General features: G+C 42.0%; 1 protein-coding gene across 1 annotated transcript; it reads left to right on the top strand.

Annotated features, from left to right (window-relative positions):
* The first annotated feature begins 9,638 nt into the window (after positions 1-9,638).
* On the top strand, positions 9,639-22,097 carry ap2s1 (adaptor related protein complex 2 subunit sigma 1). Its single transcript, XM_083773393.1, has 5 exons — positions 9,639-9,806; positions 11,982-12,131; positions 12,992-13,105; positions 14,693-14,752; positions 20,595-22,097. The coding sequence occupies exons 1-5, from the start codon at positions 9,804-9,806 to the stop codon at positions 20,694-20,696; spliced, it is 429 nt and encodes a 142-aa protein (XP_083629519.1). The 5' UTR covers positions 9,639-9,803; the 3' UTR covers positions 20,697-22,097.
* The last annotated feature ends 712 nt before the right edge of the window (positions 22,098-22,809 follow it).

Here is a 22,809-nt window from a genome sequence, read left to right as displayed (position 1 = left end):
CATTCCAGGTTTGCTGTACATGGTTTTTTTTTTTTAATAAAATACATTTTACTTTTTATATAGCCATATCAGCTTTCTTTTCTCCTCCCTTTAGCATGGGTGTGCTATATATCCAGACAGTAGGCTAACGGGTTTATGCTTTTACAACATCAGGCAACCGTAATTATCCTAATAAAAAGCCTTCCAATCATGCACATGCCCCCGGGTCCATAGATATGGTTGATTGCCAATATCTTGTTATTCACGGAATCACAGCACTATAAAAGAAGTCTAGTCAAGTCAAACACAATGCCACAATGTCGCGAAAAGTGTTATACATAAAACATCTTGCCAAATAAAACTCCAGTAATGTTGCATAGTTCTCCAAATCGCCCCACATTCACATGTTATTAGTAGGGGGGGGGGGGGGGGGATAATGATTATTATTCTAACATTACATTACATACCAGAGCATTCCTCTCTCTCTCTCTCTCTCCCAGGTCGTCCTCGATTCACAGCCCCGGGGTGGAAGACTGGTTGAAAAAGACGAAAAGAAAAAGGAGGAAAAAAAAACTTCCCCTAAAAACACTCACATACATGTATCCCTTTTCAGTCCATATAGAGTATAGACTATTATGTCAAAATGCTTCCCTTGAAAGTCAAGTCTTCATGTTGACCAGTGTGAAGTTTTTCAGAACGACTGCATTTTTAGTTGTCCCTCTCTCTCTCTCTCTCCCTCTCCCTCAGAGACAAAAAAAACAAAAATCTCTCCAGTACAAAAATGCTGTTCAACTCTTCAGTCTTTTCTCCTCCGAGACGTCACACGTACGGAGGGAGAAAGCTCTGCTTTCCTTGGTGTTTTCTTCTCTCTCTCGGTTCAACCACGTTGTTTTGACCAATTATTATTTCCTTTGTTGTGTCCAAAACAAGAGTCCACAGGCTGTACGCGATCGCACAGAGAGATCAGCCCTGGTATTTACGCACACGCCGAGAAACCAGTGGAAATGCACGGCCTCTGTTTTTAACCCTACTGTTGATATATAACTGTACAGTCAGTCTAAACGTGTGTACGGTGTGTACTATATAGTAGAGAAGTGTGTGTGTGTGTGTGTGTGTGTGTGTGTGTGTGTGTGTGTGTGTGTGTGTGTGTTTTTCCCCCAATAATGGCGGACCTTCTCCTGAATCCAGCATCGCCTCCTATTCGAAGAGAATAGAGAGAAAAGCTCTGCACGCCAGCGTGGTCTCGCCCAGTGGCGCATGGACACAATTACAACACTTTACACACACTGCACACACACGCACGCACGCACGCACACACACACACACACACACACACACACACACACACACACACACACACACACACACACACACACACACACACACAGACACACATATTGCTGATCTTGAAACATAATGCCAAAGAGAAATGCCAATGTTTTTATGATTATTATTATTATTACCCTTATTATTATTATTATTGATCATCACAGGGATCCCAATAAGCGAAGATTTATTATACTATTAAACATTTTCAAAAATGTTCACAATTCTTCGCAGATCTACAAGTTCGCAACGGCTATTTTAGAATAGCCAAAGTATAAAATAGGCTTAAAAGTGCTTAAATTGATTTTGATACTATATAAAAATGTCTCCTTTCTCTTTCTTCCCCGGATCCCCCTTTGAGAACTATCTATATTAGACATAATATAACTTAAAAAAAGCACCACTTCTCTGTGCGTGTGTATATGTACGTCTGAAATCCACCTAACTCGAAAACCGTTTGCCCGGCCGACTTCAAATTCCACACACGCGTTCCACACCACCGCAGGGAGTGCAGTGCCCGGTGTCGAGTCCGTCGGACAGCCGGTTGTCCAGAACCAGCACAAAAGCCCCTGTCCAGGGCCCCTGTCCAGGGCCCCTGCCCAGGCTCTGGACAGGGCCCAAATTAGCCAATTGATCACCCCTAGATCTCCATATATGGAGCTGGCCTGAACATTGGTTGGTTCTGACATCTGCATATAGACTCCATATTTGGGCATGCCTGACAAAGAACTATATGGGCATAGAAGAGACACAGACATAATAACTGGGTGGAGCATGCATTTCCAACTTGCACCATTCCAAGTAGGCCAGGCTCTGTGGGTTGACTCCTGTCCGGGCCCCTCCTACGTCTCACCAGGTCCACTCCTGCTCTCACCAGGTACAGCCCCTGTGCGTTGCACCAGACTCCCAGCACCAGGTCCAACCCCTGTGAGTTGCACCAGACTCCCAGCACCAGGCACTTCATTCAGGAATGGTGGATTCTCGAGCCGCAATGGTTCCACAGGCTCCACCTAGCCCATGGTGGTGCCACATAATTATAGTTATAAGCAATACAAACATTTAAATACTAATAATGATTTATAAATTATTTAGGTATCGTTTTGCCCACTGAATTCATAATTAGCGCTCCAATTTTGGAGCTCTGGCTCATGGACTAGGACCAGTTCCCATTGGGAACCAACCGGTGGAAAAGGGGTCTAAGGGTTGTCCACCTGCCCCTGGCTGCAGGTAAATAAAACTTCCGGGCAGGCCGCAGGTGGAGTTTGCTTTCATGTTGCCCGGCCGAGCAAGTGCTCGTTTGAAAGCGGACGCAACTGCCTATAAACACAACCCCAGATATCTGTTTAAATATACCTCAACGTGGCCAGAGTGCTCTGTCTTCTGGTCTGTGGAATGTAAAGTAAGAGCACTGAGCACCTAGAATGTGCCGTTTGCTGTTGATAACACTTAAAAATATCAAATTAGCCTACAAGTGGGTACTGTATGTAGCGGTGCGAATACCATCAGACGGGACAACTTCTTGCTTGCAATTAAGATTTCATTTTATTTCCCATATGGTTTAACAATACTAAAAACAGGGGAAAGGGGAGGTGGTAACAATGTTGGCATCAAGTTCAAGGTCAAACAAATCTGAATCCAATCTGAAGGCATATCACTTCCTGCCTATAAGCACTCACAGCATGGGCCCAATCCCACTGATTAGGGATGACACTAGGTGTGAATGGTCATTGTCCTATTGTCTTCTTTAAAGTGCTGTAAACAGTGCAATTCAATTAAGCTATATCACAAACAATATTCAACACCGTATCCACAGTCATATTCATATTTAGCATAAACATTTAGGTATTTTTGTATCGCACAGCCACAGAAAGTGTTAACGGTAATTCAAATTTTACTTATCATTAAATGATAAGTCATTTTTTTTATAATGGCACTGCCCCCACTGCCACCCTTAGATCTCCATATATGGAGCTGACATGTTCTGACATTCCTTATGTTGATCTGACCTCATCAAACCCTGTACACTCAAGACATGCTCCATACAGTATATGGCCAGTACAGAATTCATTCCATATGTTGATCAAAGCGCCAGCACTCTCCCAGCAGTCTGCCGCCAACCAGGCGGATGCGTGCACGCGGTAATTACGGTAAATACATTGCAATTATACTTGACCGTGTTATATTATGTGTTGCCCATGTACATGAGATACAGTGTACTTGATATGTATTGTGTAGTGCCTGTACTGTAGCATACTTTATAGATCAGGCTACGAGAGACATCTCAGCGGCAGCAAGGTCAGCCTTGCTGCATTAGTCACGGTACTTTGTCTCATATCTTATTGTCACGTCATTATGATCCAACACTATATATTATGTTCCTATTTGTGTAATAAACTTTGTGAACCTTTAGCGTGATACTTTCTTGTGTCGCGTTATTGTTCGCCTGGGCCCGCCGCCTCAGTCGCACGTACCAAAGGAATAATTCAACCGGATTATCACACACCACCCAGCCTGCACACACTAACAGTCTGTCAGAACCAGACGAGGGTCCAGTTTAGAGATCACAACAGATCTTAAGTCATTACAAAATGCTTTATAATGTGTTATGATTATTGTTATAAATCATTAGAATGTATGAGTTATGAGTGAATATAATTATACAGTGTTATAAGAAGATCATAATACACTATAAGTGCATAATGCATTATAGACACTAGACCTGTACATGCCCGTCAGCTACCGGCCTATATTGAGAAGAGAACGATGCAACTTAGGAACCTAATAATACCTGTTGTCAACTTGTCATAGCACCCGTTTTAACTGTCTGTCTGTGTCCCACATGGAGATCTCTGTATCTGTCTGTCTGTGTCCCACATGGAGATCTCTGTATCTGTCTGTCTGTGTCCCACATGGAGATCTCTGTATCTGTCTGTCTGTGTCCCACATGGAGATCTCTGTGTCTGTCTGTCTGTCTGTCTGTCTGTGTCCCACATGGAGATCTCTGTATCTGTCTGTCTGTGTCCCACATGGAGATCTCTGTGTCTGTCTGTCTGTGTCCCACATGGAGATCTCTGTGTCTGTCTGTCTGTCTGTGTCCCACATGGAGATCTCTGTATCTGTCTGTCTGTGTCCCACATGGAGATCTCTGTGTCTGTCTGTCTGTCTGTGTCCCACATGGAGATCTCTGTAGCTGCCTGTGTCTGAAGAGGGCAATCTGACTGACTGTGAAAAGTGGACTGGTTAACACATTGATTGCTAGAGTTTTCTATTTGCTCAGGCTTGGTGGTGCTGAGCGATTAACATTGGGACTTCTGAACTTTTTCGGGGCCCACAGCGAGGGGCCTCTTATAGCGAGAATCACACCGCATAAATCAAAAGGAAGCCAAACTAGTCCACTTCAAATTATGATTCTACCATCTTCCATTCTGGAGATATTGACCTTTTTCTAACACCTGCTTTTCGCAGCACGCTGCTCTTTTGAAAAAACAGCAGAGATATGGAAGGTTGAAGTTGACAGACATTGACAGACAGATATAAAAATGAACACAAATAATATCATATACATACTACACACTGAATGGAAGCCCTGAATGTCTACTTTTAGGAGGAAAACAAATACACATGGTCCCATGTATAGTTTGTCAGTAATTGGCTATTGAATGCAGCTTGCGCCCACCAGAGAGGATTTCAGAAAATGCATGGACCAGAAGAACTATTATTCACAAAATAAGGCCTATAGCGAAATGTACATACTATATACCGTATGAAACAGAAGACTCTCTGCTTTCATAAGAAAAATACTTCTACTGTAATAATAATGAAAATCACACCCCTGTGAAGTGAGCAGTGCAATGTTGCGCAACATTGCACTGCTTTATTTTGTGAATAATAGTTCTTCTGGTCCATGCATTTTCTGAAATCCTCTCTGGTGGGCGCAAGCTGCATTCAATAGCCAATTACTGACAAACTATATTTGTATATATTTGTATATTTGTTTTCCTCCTAAAAGTAGACATTCAGGGCTTTCATTCAGTGTGTAGTATGTATATGATAATAATTTATTTATGTTTATATCTGCCTGTCAATCTCTGTGACTTTAAACCTTTATAACTCGCTATGATAACTTCATGAGGAAATGCTCACTTCACAGGGGTGTGATTTTTATTATTATTACAGTATTAGTTTTTTTCTTATGAAAGCAGAGGGTCTTCTGTTTCATACGGTATATAATATGTACATGTCGCTATAGGCCTTATTTTGTGAATAATAGTTGGACCTGAACAACTGCATTCAATATCCTACTGACAAACTGTACATGGGATCAATATTATGTATTTGTTTTCCTCCTAAAAGTAGACAATTAGGGCTTTCATTCAGTGTGTAGTATGTATATGACAATAATTTATTTATGTTTATTTTTATATCTGCCTTCAGAACGATAGTATAACGGTGAGATGCGTTACTGGATCGGTGAGTTTAGTGGTTGAGGTTGACATGTCTGGACATGTTTGAGGAAAGAAGCACAGGAGAGAGAGATGATCAAATAACTGGCTGCTTTGTTGGACAACGCTATCTTCACTTTGTTTGGGCAAAGAAGCAGAGATCAGCGATGGAAAAGAGTTTTATCCACGGCAGATAAGTAATGACGTATTATCGAGGGACCGCCATGATCAACTAACTGCCTGGGACCGAGGCTACGTTGTCACCAGCCAATGCAGCCATCGCTATCCGTTGTGTGATTGTAGCCTTTTTATTCATTATAATTGCAGTGATAAGACCTATATCACAGCCGGGCGTCTCTCTCGATACCGTGGATATAGCCTACAATCACACAACGGATAGCGATGATGGCTGCATTGGCTGACGAAGACGTAGGCAGTAAGTTGATCATGGCGGTCCTTCGATAATACGTCATTACTTATCTGCCGTGGATATAAAGCTCTTTTCCATCGCTGATCGTGCTTCTTGCCCAAACAAACAAAGTGAAGACGCGATGGCGATCCACACAACGGATAGCGATGGCTGGTGAAGACTGAAGACGTAGCCAGGCAGTTAGTTGATCATGGCGTGTGCCGTGTGCGTGTTGAAAACGTTATGAAATGGCGATCGTTGAAGATTATTCTTGGTTTATATACTGGCAGAGGGCAAATCGACACGACTGCGTTATATCTTTTTCCGAGAATGAGAGAGCGGTGCAAGGCGATTACAAGGCGCAGTGTGGCCTGGGGCCAGGGAACTCAAACTGCAATGCGATCCGGGCAGAAGAGACTCAGACTCCCCCCACAAAGATTCCTCGGGAGAAACCATGTAGAAACAGGAGGGGAGGGGGAATCGAGTGTATTCACAGACACTAGACTACTACTAGAGTATGGGTAACTCCATTTTAGATGCCCTGACATCTGCGTTGGTCTATGCCGTTGCCGTGCAGACCCATACGTGTAATGGAGGCATTGGAGGAGGGAGCGTCTTCGCCACAGACAGACCTCTTTTCAGGAGGGAGGGGCTTTTTACTCCCGGATCACATATTGGAGCTTCCTGGAGACGATCGCTGTTATTTTCCTCGGTGTCCTGGAGCATAGGACGTTGATGTACAGTAAGCAATAAAAAAACGTATAAAACGTATACATACGCTTCGCGCGTACGGCGTTCGATATTAATAAAGCGTATGGATACGTTTCCAGCATTTTTTGTGTTAAGTAGGCTAATAAATTGTCAGGTGCAGCTGAGGGGATTTAGGCTGAATAGGCCCACTGGCAGAGCCTGACCAGAGCCTTTTGTGGTGGTTCTGGAGAACTGTGAGTCCGACCGACGCGAGTCCGGGCACTGCACTCCCTGTGGGGGTGTGGAACGCGTGTGTCGAATATGAAGTCGGTTCCGAATAAACTTTTAATCAAGCCCTATGCTATAGCATCTCATGACCATTAACAGGCCTTTTTTTTGGCAAATTTTAATGTCATTTATTTTGTTTAATAAATGATGTCCACACAACCTCTGCAAAGGAATGTGAACAGTTTCCTCATGCACGGTCTCTGAAAACACCTGGTTGTAAATACTGAGGAAGTTTCTATCCTGATCAGTCACATCTCTGTGGATGGCTTTTGAAAGGTCACTTAATATATATAGCTATAACATTCTAAATTGGGATTAAAGAATTATAAGACTGTGTACTTGGAGAGTTATTTAAAAGGTTATGTCCGTGGCCCTCCATTAAACACACAGTCGGCCATGGTTCAACGTGCAGTGGCCTCAGTTCGCATGAGTCCACAGCTCCTGTCCAATCACATCGTCAGCCAGTATGTTCTCACTCTCAGCAATATTTGCACGACGACCCCAATCATACAGAGCAAGATTAGCAAGGGGTCAAAGTTTCGGTTTCACAATCTGCCTGTTTTACGTCAGTTTTCTCCCACTAGAGCCTGCTAGCAGTTCCCTGTGACATGCTGTCGACACTGTAGAGGAGAAAACAAGAAGGTGGCCGGCGGCCGCACACGCCAATAGCCAGAGTAACAATATTTTATTAGGACAGCAGGTATAAGACAAAAATGAATCCAATAACGTTTCGGCGGTTAAGCCTTCATCAGGGAACAACTATTTATTATTAACCACTTAAACCTTATATCAGTTAATTATCCCCAAACCTTTTCATATCAAGGACCCCCAAATGTACACTAATTAGCCCGCGGACCCCCCATTTGAAAACATATGCCAAGAACCACCATAAGAGAAGATTTTTACAGCTCTAGCTGTAACCATTTTAATTTCAATGGCCCCCAGGTTTGACCTGAATTAATTAAGCTACGGTCCCCAATTTATAGGCATTTCTATGGCATTTATATTGTAAAATCAAAGTTAATTTAACTCTGAGAGTGTAGAGTTACAGAGCCGTAATAGTCAAACTATATCATCATTTAGCTGGGGACCCCCTGGAACTCCCTCGAGGACCCCGGACGGACCCCACTTTATAGGAACCATTGCCTTATATAGCTAATATATATGATTACTTCATAGAGCTGAGTATAGGGGGGAGTAAAAAGTAAACAATTTTGCCGAAAATAGTGGATGTACACTACAGGCCCACATGCCTGTATAGATCACACAGCACGCTGTGAGCTTGTAGATCGGGCTATTCACTCCGAATGGTTTCCCAGGGTTCATGTGGTTACACAAATTAAAATAGGACTGCAGGACATGTGACGTGAAGCTTAACAAACTTGCTGTTTTATTAATTATTATACCTAGAGAGCTGTGTTTTTTTTTTCTTTTCTCTCTCTGTGGCACTGGTAGGTAAATAGCCTGCAAATATAGGTGCCAACAAGTAAAATCCTGAAATGAACACTGAGAATGTTGCTGCATGCATATCAGTGCCCTAGTGGATTGAATTCCCTTTATTATTATTTTCTTCCTTTCTCTCTATCCCACCCCAACTCTCTCCCTCTGCAGCTGAAATATTTCTAGGTCCCCAGGGGCCAGAGCACATTCCTCCCACTCAAGAGTTGTGCAATCTCCCCAAACGTCCATTCCATTCGAGAACAGCGTTGCTGTCCAAGCTGTCTGGACAATGTTCTGCGGCGCATCGTCTACCGACTCTACCAGGCAGGCAGACCAGTAAACAACCTCCGACCGAGTCCTGACTGTGCGGAAAAAAACAGCCAAAGTGATGTCACCTCCGAAAAGTTGACCATCTTTGTTTTTTTCTTTTCGGTTCCATGCAGTCAAATATGGGTGTGTATTTTCTTTGTGCCCGGCTATTTGCTATGGGGAAAAAAAGTAAATCCACTGATGGCCTCTGCTCACATAGATTGTTAGAATTTCACCACTGCAAAGTTTTGCACAACAGACTTTTTTTTTTTTTTTTTTAAGATATATAGAATATATATTTTACAAAGGAATGATAAATCTAATTAACTAGCCAATTAACCAGCCACACAGTCCCACAAAATACTGAAGGACAATTTTCCAAGATTTAATAGTGAAATTGAGTCACCTAAAATGACACAAACATTAGATGACAATCATTACACATCATCCCTACCTATAGTAGGCCTACTATAATTAATTTAGTTTGTATCAACACCAGTATCCTATTTCTAAAACCCGTTAACTCCAGGCTTAGTTCAGTTGTTATGGTTCAGGTTATTGGCACCTAAGATTGTCTGTGGGAAGAAAATAATAATAGCCTAGTTTTGGTTCACTCATGTGACCCAAAGCACGACATCCTAAGAGACGGAGCGCAATGCATGCCGGTTCTCGTAGTCCTACAACGTGCTCCGTTGGTTGTAATAAAACCAAATCAAAACGTCATGCCCCATCATGCATTTCGTTTCGACGTCACGTCGGACAGGACACCAGCGCTTCCTGATAGCTCCGGAGAAAGATAGCGGACAGCGGTCGAAAGAATTAAAACCATTACTGATGTATTTATTTTCATAAGTGTTCCATACTTGTCGAAGAACGGCTCATTTTGAAGCTTCAAAAAGCTCCACACGTAGAAGAAGACAATGGTAACGGTGTTTATTTATCTTATTTAAACCATTAGTCCAGCATTAGCACATAACCGATAGCAGGCTAAAGCTAATTCATAGTTTTATATATAACACACTACTACGTACAATATTAATCGCATGTCCTAGTGTACAAGAGAGAGTCTACTCTTGTCGACACCTTTCCAGATGAAAATGTGTTATCTTTGCCAAATGAATGGGTGTGGTTCAAGTTCAACTGTAAAGCCTTATTGTATCCTCGGCAGTAGCTACCATTTCCGAAAAGATACCTATACCAGATCTAATATCTATAATTATCATGTATGTATTTATCTGGACAGTCAAACGTGATTAAAGAACTATACCTATAGTTAGTGTAGTAATATCTAGTTAATAAACATACTGTAGATTGGAACATATACTTTCATCATGGCAGTTGTGTCAGTTTTTATAGTTTTACATATAAGATTGATTGAAATATTTAACAGTTTGCAGAATTACAGTACTACATTTCAAGCACAAACTCAATACAAACGACCCAATTAAGCATTACACTTGTTTACAAGAGAGTCCACTTTAACCGCTCCTTAGCCCTCCAAGCAGAACCCAAATGCTACTGAAGTTTCTGACATTTGTTCGACCCAGTGCATTGGGTCCTGTTGCATCACTACCATGCCACCTGGTACGCGGCCATTCATAAAACATAAACAACATGTTTAGCGCCTGTCTGCGCTCTTTGACGAATTTTTTTCGTGTGAGCGTTTCTGAATATGTGAAGTATAAGTACCCATACATGCCGCTGCGAATATCTCCTGTGGCGCGGAAGCCGTTAAGTATTTTTAATATTTGTTTGACCGATTTGGTCGCTTTGATTCTTCTCTTCCTTCCTTGTTTATTAACACCTCATTGTACCGCCTATCTGGCTAGCTAGTGGCGCTATAGCTATGACAGAGCAGATCAGAGGCAGGGACGTAGCCGCACAAGCCAACCGCACACCGGGAGGCGGTACAATAAACGGTAAACAAACAAGAAGAAATAAAGCGACCAAATCGGTCAAACAAAGATTAAAAATACTTAACGGCTTCCGCGCCACAGGAGATATTCGCAGCGGGATGTATAGGTACTTAAAGTTCCCGAACTCAGAAGAACTCAAGCAAAAAAAGGCCGTCACACGCCGCAGATAGGATCTTAGAGAGCATGTTTACTTCCGCATTCCGGAATTCCCATACGAAAATATAGTCATGACCAGGGACCCAACATAAAACTCATCAGAATTTCAGAAAAGCTTTATGTAGGGTCCCGAAAGGGGCTAACCGCTCCTATCCAGCAAAATAACAAACGCTCCAACTGATATCTCAAGGTTGTTTATTTCCCCAACAATTTATTTACACACAATGAAACATGAATGTCCTCGTTGTCAGTCAATCATGATGTCCGTATTAACAAACACAATGTATGAGATGTACACAAACAATTAAACGATCGACAGAATTACAACACTGTTTACAAACAAAGAAAACAACAACATCTAACATATACCGTGTGCGCCTTCTGCAGATTATTTTAGGAGAGCTACTTTATCTTCTCTTATATTCTTTATTTAAGGACACTCTTTTTTGACGTGGGAAGAGCTCCTTGCACCACTGTTTGAAACACAGCTTGTTCTGACTGAGTTCAGCTCACACAGGTGCAACCAATGCTGCCTCACTCTAACCACAGGGCTCTGCTCCTGCATGCCCTTCCAGGTCATAATGAACAGCAATAAAAGACCAGGCACCATACACAGCATGCAAATACAATATGTACCCAAATAAACATACATATAATGTTCACATATTATATATATATATATTTTTTTTTTAAGATATTTTTTTGCGGCTTACCGTTACGCTACGGCCTGGGCCATATTATACATTTTCAGAAAGATAAGCAATAAAATAGAATATTACAAAATACCCTTTGCTGGGACGGCTACATCCACCTTGTTCAATTCATCAAAACATTTAGAGACGTACAAATAGACACTTCTATATAGTCAAAGAACAGAACAGGAATTCATCATAAAGGAGGTAAAAAAGGGAAAAGAAACGTATACAGTGAGGGGGGAAAAGACAGGTCCTTGTTTTGTTTTGGTAACTCTCCCAAGCTTCATCCATGAAAACATCACTTATTTCTCCATGTTGTCCTGATCCGCAGATCCGCTTCATCCTGATCCAGAACCGAGCCGGGAAGACCCGGCTGGCCAAATGGTACATGCAGTTTGACGACGATGAGAAACAGAAGCTGATTGAAGAAGTCCACGCGGTGGTAACTGTCCGTGATGCCAAACACACCAACTTTGTGGAGGTAAAGTACTGTACTTGTCCACTTGAAGTATGTAATTACTAGTTTGCAGAATTACAGTAACTTTCCAGCACAACTCAATACAAAAAAAAGAAACTGTTAACTGTGAGTGGACGACCCAATAAAGCACTACACTTGTTTACAAGAGGGTCTAGCCCTGGTCCAGTGCTTACAGCGAGTCTCTCTCTGACGCCCTGTGGAAGTCCCTTCCGCAGCCCTATAGCGATGTTCTCACTCCCGAGTGTTTACAATTCCAAGCAAATAAACAAAACAACGTAACTACTCACCGACACAAAGCCTGCTAGACCTTAAAGGTAAAAGTCTATTCTCGGAGCTGGGAAGCATCTCCGGTCCCCAGCTTCCCCCCCCCCCCCCCCCCATCAATATGATTATTTTGGGGGGTCACCACCTGAATTGGATGAGAACCACTGGCGTACATAAATAATGAAATTGCTTATTTCCCAAGCTGGTTCATTCTCACTTAAGTTTGTGGAGAAGTAAGAAAGATATTACCTGGAGCGGAATTGCCTCGGCCTCAAGTGTAGCGACTGTTATTGTTGTTTTAACCCATTCTGACCGGGCACCCATTTTGGTGTTGGCATCATGTTATGCTTTAGCTATTGAAAAATAGCAGATCTACAAGCTCATATCGCGCCACCGAGTGGCGCGATACGAGCTTGTAGGTCTGCTATTTTTGAAAAATCGAAGAACGACTGACATTTTTTAGAATCTGATCTCAGGTCAGAATGGGTTAATCAGACCAGTGTGTGTCCAGTGGAAACCTCGTATGAATCTGATCTCAGGTCAGAATGGGTTAAGACGGACTGCTGTTTGAGATGCTTTCATTGTCTTTTCTTCTGCAGTTCAGGAACTTCAAGATCATTTACAGGCGTTACGCTGGCCTGTACTTCTGTATCTGCGTGGATGTGACGGACAATAACCTGGCATACCTGGAGGGGATCCACAACTTTGTAGAGGTAATACGCACGCACACACACACACACACACACACAGTTTGACATATTCTATGTTGTATTCAACAGCCCGATTATGAGGAATGATTGACCGAGTCATTTCGATAACTATGGACTTAAATGAAGACCGTACAGGACACATTTCCATAGCATCTAGCATCGTATAGCCTAGATATTCAGATACCTTTATTTGCCATAATAAATAAAATAAAAATAAATATGAGGCTGCATCGTATAGCCCAGTGTAACATAATTCACTAGATATGAGGCGGCATCATATTATCATGATGTGCCGGGAGTGTATTTAGGACATACGTATTTCGCCAAATGTTTGCCTAATTATTACACGCCCAGAAAAGGGACACTGGGTTTCATGTGGATAACCATGTAAGTTTGGTAATGTTTTAATGCATATGGAAAAATATATAAACTACCGGTAATATGAAATCTAAAAAAGAATCATGTTTGAATGTGAAACTGAAACCTTTTGTGGGTGATTGAAGGCTTCGGATTCGGTGTTTTCGGGGGAAGTTTTCAAAAGGGTTCTTTCAGAACCTTTACACCAAGGTTTGTGTTTGGGTCGAGGGGGGGAAAGCAGAACAGCTCTCTCAGTGCACACCCAGTGTTCAAGGTTTGTGTTTGGGTCGAGGGGGGGAAAGCAGAACAGCTCTCTCAGTGCACACACAGTGTTCAAGGTTTGTGTTTGGGTCGCGGGGGGAAAGCAGAACAGCTCTCTCAGTGCACACCCAGTGTTCAAGGTTTGTGTTTGGGTCGAGGGGGGGAAAGCAGAACAGCTCTCTCAGTGCACACCCAGTGTTCAAGGTTTGTGTTTGGGTCGAGGGGGGGAAAGCAGAACAGCTCTCTCAGTGCACACACAGTGTTCAAGGGACAGGCGGAATGTGGCCATGAAGAGAAACAGTCCATTCCTGACACTCTGTTCAAGAGAGCTCCATGACCTAGAATGCTACTGCATACCAACTGGACCGTGTCGGTCAAAGCTTATGCGTCCACATTTCATACCATTTAAAAATTTGTTTTTTATCACTAATCTGACGCCTGAGGAAGGGGCGAAAGACCCAAAAGTTGCACTTTGACATGAAATACAAAGCCTCTTGAACCAGCAGGTGGCAGTGTCTCCCTCCTCCTCCTCTTTTTATGATCTGGAAATGTGTTGCCTGGGGGCATGATGAGCGTATTGATTGGTCGAAAACAATATTGAAAAACACTGAAATGAATTGAAACTCTAAACCAAAACTTACACAAAATATGAAAATGGGCATGCATGTGCAATCTTACTTACTAGTCGACTATTCGACTAGTAAATCCACTAGTCGACCTTGCTGGTACTAGCTGACTAGTTGAAGAAAAATAAATAATATAGAAAACTTATTTATTTCTCCTCCCGTTTTTGTAGGCCTCAAGATCAGCTAGAATGCTAGATTATAGTCACCATTGTACACAGTTTTTAAATGTATATAATTAAAACATATATATATATATAATAATAATTCCTCGCTGCGTCCACTCTAAAACAAAGCAGTTCTGTCGTCCACTGTGTAATGGATAACTGTGGTGCTTTTCCTTCACCAGGTGCTAAACGAGTATTTCCACAACGTGTGCGAGTTGGACCTCGTGTTTAACTTCTACAAGGTAAGACCAAGCTCTTTCAGAGTGGTGACAATTCTCAGTCATACGTGTGTGTTGTATAGTATATACTATACAATGTGCTGTTAAGACAAAGGGGGGTGGGTAAAATAAACTACATTTGGTGTTTTGTTTTAGTGCATCGTGATTATTTATGGCAATGGTATGTAGCTTATAATTACACCAGTCCTTCCATTATGATGCTCATCATGGCAGGCAGGGCTGTGTTTCTGACCTGTGAATGAAACCCTGAGCCCTTTAACAACTCACTGCCGTTGTTCGACGGTGTGTGTGAACGTCTGCCCACGCACTGAACATTAACGCCATACCGCCCAAGGCGCCCATGTTTGCAAGTTACCTTTGCATAAAGACATTTTGTTGGATACAGTAAAAGGCATATAGACGTCTTGCCAGGTTTACTCTGCTCCCCGTCATCTGGGATACACCCACGCTTTGAGCATGATCTCTTAGACCACGTCGGAGTTGACGGATGAAAAGCACCAACTGATCTCGTACTGTTGTCGGGCAGAAACCTGTCTCCATATTCTATAACGTTTTGCAGGTTTTTTTTCTTTCCATAAATGAATGCCTTACGTGATCATTCCACAGCGTCAAACAAAAGCATCAGAAGTAGCGGATGCACTTGAGCTTGTAGCTTGCTAGTTTTGAATTTGAGTCCTGAAAAGTAACAGTTTGGGACATATCATCCTGCGGACCCCCATTTGAAAGGATATGCCAGGGACCCCCATATAGGCGGGTAAAAATATGGTTTGACCCAAAAAAGAAATAGGTTTCTCAACTGATTTTTGTAGTATTAGGTGTCCTAAATAACATACTAAAGGTTTACCAAAGTTTGACCACCCGAAATGTGTTTTTTTCAAGATGGCCACCGCCAGTTCGTAAAATACCATTACTCCTCCATTATTTATCCTAGAAAAGTAATTTTGGTGTCTAACACTATGTTTTGGTTATCTAGGAATCCAATTAGCATATATACATTTTAGTCAAGCAATTACAAGTACAATGATATATTACAGCAATTGGTTATAACAGTGTAATAGGACATTACCCTTTTCTATAATGCCGTACTGCCCAGGATTGGTGAATTCATCACCTATACAAAATTCACATTCTGTTGAAGCTTTCAGGAGATTTATTTTGATACAATAACAATAAGGAATACATTCATTATTACTGGGCAGTACTGTCATATGATGTGACATTTGTAAAAGCATGGCTGCCAAGTGATAGTGTTAGACTGGGAATATTACACAAATCATGGAAGAAATGTACAGAGAAATGTCTGCACTATTTTCTTTGTAAAGGTGTCTGGCAATAATAATAATAAAAATAAGTCCCCTATAGGGTAGTGGTTCCCAAACTGTGGGCCGGGACAAACATTGTGAAAATAGGCGATCTATAAAAGCTCACAATGCTGAGTGTCTTTGCACCAAACACACTCAGTATGACCAAATGGCCACTTGTCTGGTCTATGGGGAAGATGGACTCCTCAGTGGGGATACAGTGGAGAGAAATGGCCCCTCATGGGCCTAGAGACTAGAGGGTGTGCAAGTCAGTCCAGAGCTATCACACATGTATCTTGGTACATAGGCAGGTGGTGGAGTGTGGCATGGATAGGGTTCAGTTATGCTTGTCACAGACATCTTCTTATTCCCGAGACTGTAGTAGTTGTGTGTGTAAAATTAATTTCACATTTACTTTGTGTTTGGTACTGCTGGCAATAACCTTGAGCCCTGGGCTCCAGTCTCGGTCTCCCCATAGAATCCCAATCTAACCTCCCTCCACGCTGTAGCCCTGCTGCTATCCAACAAACAAGCATTGCTGCCTTCCAATGCATGGCTTTTTAAGTCATGTGGCAGCCAAGACTATGGACTTTAATGTTTGTTTAGGGCACACTAAATGTAGGATGCCATGTGGCCAATATAAATACAGTGGGCGCCCCTAATTTCGTGTTTTTTGCACTTTTTGCATTTTCGTACTACAGTAGCTGTTCTAGAGGAGAGGGGAGAGGATATTCTGCGCCATAATGATCAGTCACTGGGGGCCCCATTAATAATGGTCAGCCACCAACCAGACACCGACTCTCCTGTGAGCCAGTCCGACATAGGGACACCCCTGTCTGCCTGACAAACAATCTTGCACCACGTGGAGGTCTTATAACCACCACTATATGGGTCTGACCCTTCTGTATACCTATGCCCACTCTAAGCACCTATAGCTCAGGCCTAGGAGCCAGCAGGAGGTCCATTTGGGACCAGCATACATACATTTAAGAACACGACTGCCTGACAGTCTTGCAACATGTGGAGGTCTTATAACCACCATCAGTGGAGACTGTCCTCACTACCTATGCTAACTCAAGACTCAAGAGGTCCTATCTCGGGAGCAAGAGCCAGCATGGTCCACATGGGACCAGTGGGACTATAAGCCAGGCGACATATAGGAACACTCCTCCCAGCCTAAGCTAAACCCCAATTCCTTAGTTTCTACCTCCTCCACACTCCGTTCCCCAGCATGCCGTGACTTAGAAATTGTTTGCATTTGAGGAGTTGAGAACGAGGAGAGTGCAGGCTCCCTAAGCCACTTGGAGTGAGATCTGGCAAAGATCTTTCATGTATCGTTTGCATAACTGTCTTTGTTGAAATGTGTGGCGTATCATTTCTCCTCCTCTACATGACAATCCTCTGAGCTCCGGAATGGTCCAACAATCCAACTGTGTGACACGTCATGATTGCTGTCACTTCAAAATTATGCAGGTATATTCCCCCCTCCTCGCTCGACGCCAGGGCTAAAGCGGGAGTGGAGGACATGAAGAATGTATAATATTGGAACGTGGCTATTGAAATGCACAACATGGAGGTCTTAGAACTACCACCACAGGGACAGACAAGCCCCAATCTCTTTAACTGCCTAATGAGCACTCGTCCTGGGCTCTCAAGTGCCCCATAGCTTTACTGGGACATGTATGAGCCACCTCGGACATTCAGAGAGGAGAAGACCATGAGGGTCTTCTTAACTTTGCTCTTCTGTGCTCCAAGTCCCCAGGGAGAAATCCAGTGACCCCCACTCCCCATACTCCCCTGTACCCACTTGAGGGGAACTCTAGGCCCACTAAACTCTAGTCCGGACTAGGGTTGGGATTCAGAACCGGGTCCATTTCAGACCCAGTTCCAACATTGCGGATCCGGGTTCCATAGTTGTTTTATTAACGGTTCCACAAACGGTTCTCATCAATCGTCATTTAGCTCCGCTGTGTCTGTGCGTGCATGCATGCAGAGCCAAGTTACTGCGGTGATGTCACCCCACCTACATGAGTGAGTAGAGTAGATTAATCTTGTGACTCGTATTTATTTTGAGATGTTTCCTCAATGTGGACGTGCAACTGGTGCAAGTTGCAACAACCTTTGCAGGAAACTATGGCATTGCATTTATTGCACTTTGCGTGCTCAGCCTCAGAGTCATTTCCCTCTCTGTTAACCACACTCGCAAAGTGCAATAAATGTGATGCCATAGTTTCCTGCAAAGGATGTTGCAACTTGCACCAGGAAACATCTCAAAATCAATATGCCTACACGAATAACGTTAGTAAATAAAAAAAACTACCGGTACTAACTTCTACAGAGCTTTTTATTATGACTCGACGTCTTTCTGTCTGAATCACGTTAAAGGAGAATTCCATGCTAGAATGCTTTCTTATCTTTCTTACCTTTCTTTGTAGTTGTTACGTCCCCACCAAAGAGGTCCAGGTGTTCTTTTGTGCAAAAACTCCTTATTGGCTATTTTCCCTACCATAAGCCCTCAATGAATTGCATTGCATTGAATGGGAATTGAATGGGGCTATGGGGTGTTATGCTAATTCACTTATTTCCATCGAAAGAAGTAGTAAAGTGTGCCGCTTGGGATATTATTTACATTATGAAGAGAGGATATATACAAAGAAATTATAATTTTGAGCGATGGAAATAAGCAAATTAGCACAACACCCCATAGCCCCATTCAATTCCCATTCAATTCAATGCAATTCATTTAGGGCTTATGGTAGGGGAAATAGCCAATAAGGAGCTTTTGCACAAAATAACACCTGGACCTCTTTGGTGGGGACGTAACAACTACAAAGAAAGGTAAGAAAGCCTTTTAGTATGGAATTCTCCTTTAACTATAGAGCCATGAATTAAATAAAAATCAATTCGTCTGCACTTATTTTTACAACTTATAAGCAACTCAATTGCTTTTTATTTGGCTCTAAATTAATCGCGCAACTGTTGAGAGCCCAGCCTTTAGGTGCATATACATATACCTCCATAGATTGATTACTTTATAAACGGTTTGCAGAAAAAAGCACAGGATCATAGCCTACAGTACAATAAAAAATTATATTAAATTAATCTGAACATTAAAGACATTTGTCACCACAACAATATCATTATTGCAATGTGTACTGTATATTTAATATACAGTACAAATTGCAACAATGATATTGTCGTGGTGGCTAGCTGGTGGTGGTGAAGTTTAAATAATAGTGCCAACTCATAATTGTAAAGTGCAAATACAATAATTTAATTTGTGTTTATTAAGTACTTGGTTAGGTTAGTTATAATATAAGCATAATATATGTCAGTAAAAAGGGAAAAAAATAATATTAGGAACCGGAACCGTTAAAGTCCTAACAAATCCCAACCCTAGTCCGGACCGCCCTTCACCTCCTCACCCAACCCCACCTATCATACTCCCCTCTGCACCCGGTAGAGACTTAGGTTCTGACTACTCTGCACTAAGAGTAAATAATGCAATAAATTAGTTTTGGGTGGGTGTATAGTCAAAGATGAATTATTTAGTTTGAGCCTAATTTTATCCACAGATCCAAATATATATATATGATATAATATTTCAATATTGCAATCAGTAGGCTATTGTCTATCAACTGATTCTCTGCCACAACCTTCTGAATTACTGCAAATTGTGACTATTAGTTTTGTTGTGTTTTGAGGATATCTTGAAACCTTATTCCAAAAATATATATAAATATTTAGATATTTATTAAATATTTAGTTTAGTTAACTTGAAATTGGTGACTATTTCAGAGGGTTTTAACAGTCACAAACACATTATTGGATTTCACAATTATCTAATTGTATCTCTGCAATTTGGACAAGTTCAATGGACTCCTAGACCCCAAAAACATAGGGTTAGACACAAAAAGTACTTGTCTAGGATGAATAATGAAGGAGTTAGGCTATTTGAATGGTTTTTAGGCCATCTTGGACGCCATCTTGAAGATAACACCTTTCGGGTGGTCAAACTTTGGTAAACTTTTAGTATGTTATTAAGGACACCTAATACTACATAAATCAGTTGAGAAACCTTTTGTTACAATTTTTTTTAGGGTAAGGTGCTTTTTCTTCATATATTTACCCGCCTAATAAGAGAAGATTCTTACGGCTCTAGCAGTGATTCTCAACCCGTTTAATTTCAAGAACCGCCAGTGTTGCATGCATTAGTCTACGGACCTTTATTTTTGATCTCTATAACCCCTAATTTATATTGTAAAATCAATGTTAATTTAACTCTGAGAGTGTACACTGAGTTACTTTTTTTTTTATTGGTATTCAGACAAAAGTCATTAAAATGTTGACATTATTGCTTATAGCAGCTTTAATTCCCGGATTGAATAGCAGTGCTCACAACGTGTCGCACTGCGGTGCACCAATAGCTTGTAGATGGTCTATTCTCGACATGGAACAAAGTATTACAAATAGTGTAAGCGTAACGTTCCACCCGGCAGCGTCCTCCTCATCTGACCATCTGACCTCCTGCCCTCTGCCCTCAGGTGTACACCGTTGTGGACGAGATGTTCCTAGCTGGAGAGATCCGAGAGACCAGTCAGACCAAGGTCCTGAAGCAGCTCCTCATGCTGCAATCACTCGAATAAGGGGTCCAGATGTCCCCCCCCCCCTGCCCCCCCCCCCCCCCAATTCACCTCACCTAACCTCACCTCGCCCCCCTCTTCAACATCATTCTGGAAAGGACTCCTCATTCGTCAGTGTGTACAGCTGCCATGGAGCTGGCTCCGCCCCTTACAGAACTTCTGGGGGAGGGTTGGGTTGTTCAGAAAAGTGCACCATTCTAGGATGTTCAGCTGTAGAATTATGTGTATGTATGTATATATATATATATATCATATCGAGTTATAGTGACACGATATATTAGTCTATATATGGTGTCATTCAGCGAGCGTAGGACCGTGGTGCACGGCCCTGAACCCCTCGGTGTAGAGGTTGCATATTTCGATATGTTGAAGGTTTACGGCACTTAACATTTCATTTCATGATGAGCTACAGTACAGTAATTACAATCAATGTTTTATTCAGCTTGACTTAATTTCATATTAAGCCATATATATATCATGCCAGTTAAGTCTTTGTATTCAATTACTATGTAGCTTGATGGGATCTTTGACAGATTGATCCCCCCCCCCCCCCCCTCTCATCTTCCTAATCACGAACCCCAGCCTTCATTCAATAGCACTAAATGTAACTAAAACTAACACCATGGAGTATGAGATATTGCCTGTGATGATCCATGTGTTTAAAAAATAATAATCTAAATAAGATATTTGCACATGAGCTAGCTCCCATTTGATTCTTTGAAGGATATGATGCAGGCGTGACGTTTGGAGCACAGAGCCTCTTCCATCAAGACCCCGCTCAGCGCTCACGAGAGGGGGAGCCAGTCCTTTAGCATTTTGCTAGGTATTTTGTTGGCCAGCAGCAGCAGTGCTGTTCTTTGGTTGGTTACTGTAGAATGTGCGTGCGTACGTGTGTGTCGTATCGTCTTCCATCCATGTGCGTCAGACTATTTTTTTTTGCCTGGACCAGCTGTGTGACAACAACCCTGTGTTCTGGTTCTGGTTCCAGTACCAGTACCGATGTCACTGTGTTCTGGTTCTGGTTCCAGTACCGATGTAGAGGCTTCACAGTACAACTAAAGCACTGCTAGAAAAAGCTCCCAGGATGCTAGAGTAAAGCTTAACCCATTTTGACCTGAGATTAGATTAACCCATTCTGACCTGAGATCAGATTCATACGAGGTTTCCACTGGACACACACTGGTCTGATGAACCCATTCTGACCTGAGATCAGATTCTAAAAATGTCAGTCGTTCTTCGAATTTTCAAAAATAGCAGACCTACAAGCTCGTATCGCGCCACTCGGTGGCGCGATATGAGCTTGGAGATCTGCTATTTTTCAATAGCTAAAGCATAACATGATGCCAACACCAAAATGGGTGCCCGGTCAGAATGGGTAAAAAAAAAATCTATGTTTCCATGTCAGTCGTTCTTCGATTTTTCAAAAATAGCAGACCTACAAGCTCGTAGCGCGCCACTCGGTGGCGCGCTACGAGCTTGTAGATCTGCTATTTTTCAATAGCTAAAGCATAGCATAATGCTAACACTAAAAGGGGTTCCCGCCCAAAATGGGTTAATTATTTACTTACAGAACTACAAGCTATAGTATTACCTTTTTATAGATGAGTTATACTGTCATTCTATTCTATGCCACTCAACAGTTTGATGTGAACACTACACTATCGCCTCTAAATGCCCAATAGAGACTCAGGAAGGACTGCTGACGGGTCAATCTAGTCAATGGAAATAATAGTATGTGTTTTATGTAATGCAGTACTGTGAGGTTTGCGTGGTATGGTGTTTACATGCATTATGTGTAATTGTACGAAACTTTAAAACGCGTTCATTCCATACTTTTCATAGAGCCTTTCCAACCCTGCCCCACTACATGGTCTGTTTCTGTCAGGATCATTATATGGTTCTCACCCTAAATGCACATTATATGAAATTTGGCTTTGTACAGAAATTAAAATCCCCCCCCAGCGGAAGCCTCATGAATTACAACACTTAGAAGAATTGAGGATTTCTGTGTTGATATACCTTCCATAATCCTAAATCTTTTGATTACATCCAGTTCTGGAGGTTGAGAAGTTATAATGGGTTACATGTTACTATTGTTGAATTTTTGTATGTTTTC

Source organism: Protomyctophum parallelum, assembly GCF_964188405.1.
Source record: "Protomyctophum parallelum genome assembly, chromosome: 9".
Lineage (NCBI taxonomy): Eukaryota > Metazoa > Chordata > Actinopteri > Myctophiformes > Myctophidae > Protomyctophum > Protomyctophum parallelum.
The sequence above is the reverse complement of the archived record's forward strand: the minus strand, read 5'-3'. Positions and strand labels throughout refer to the sequence as shown.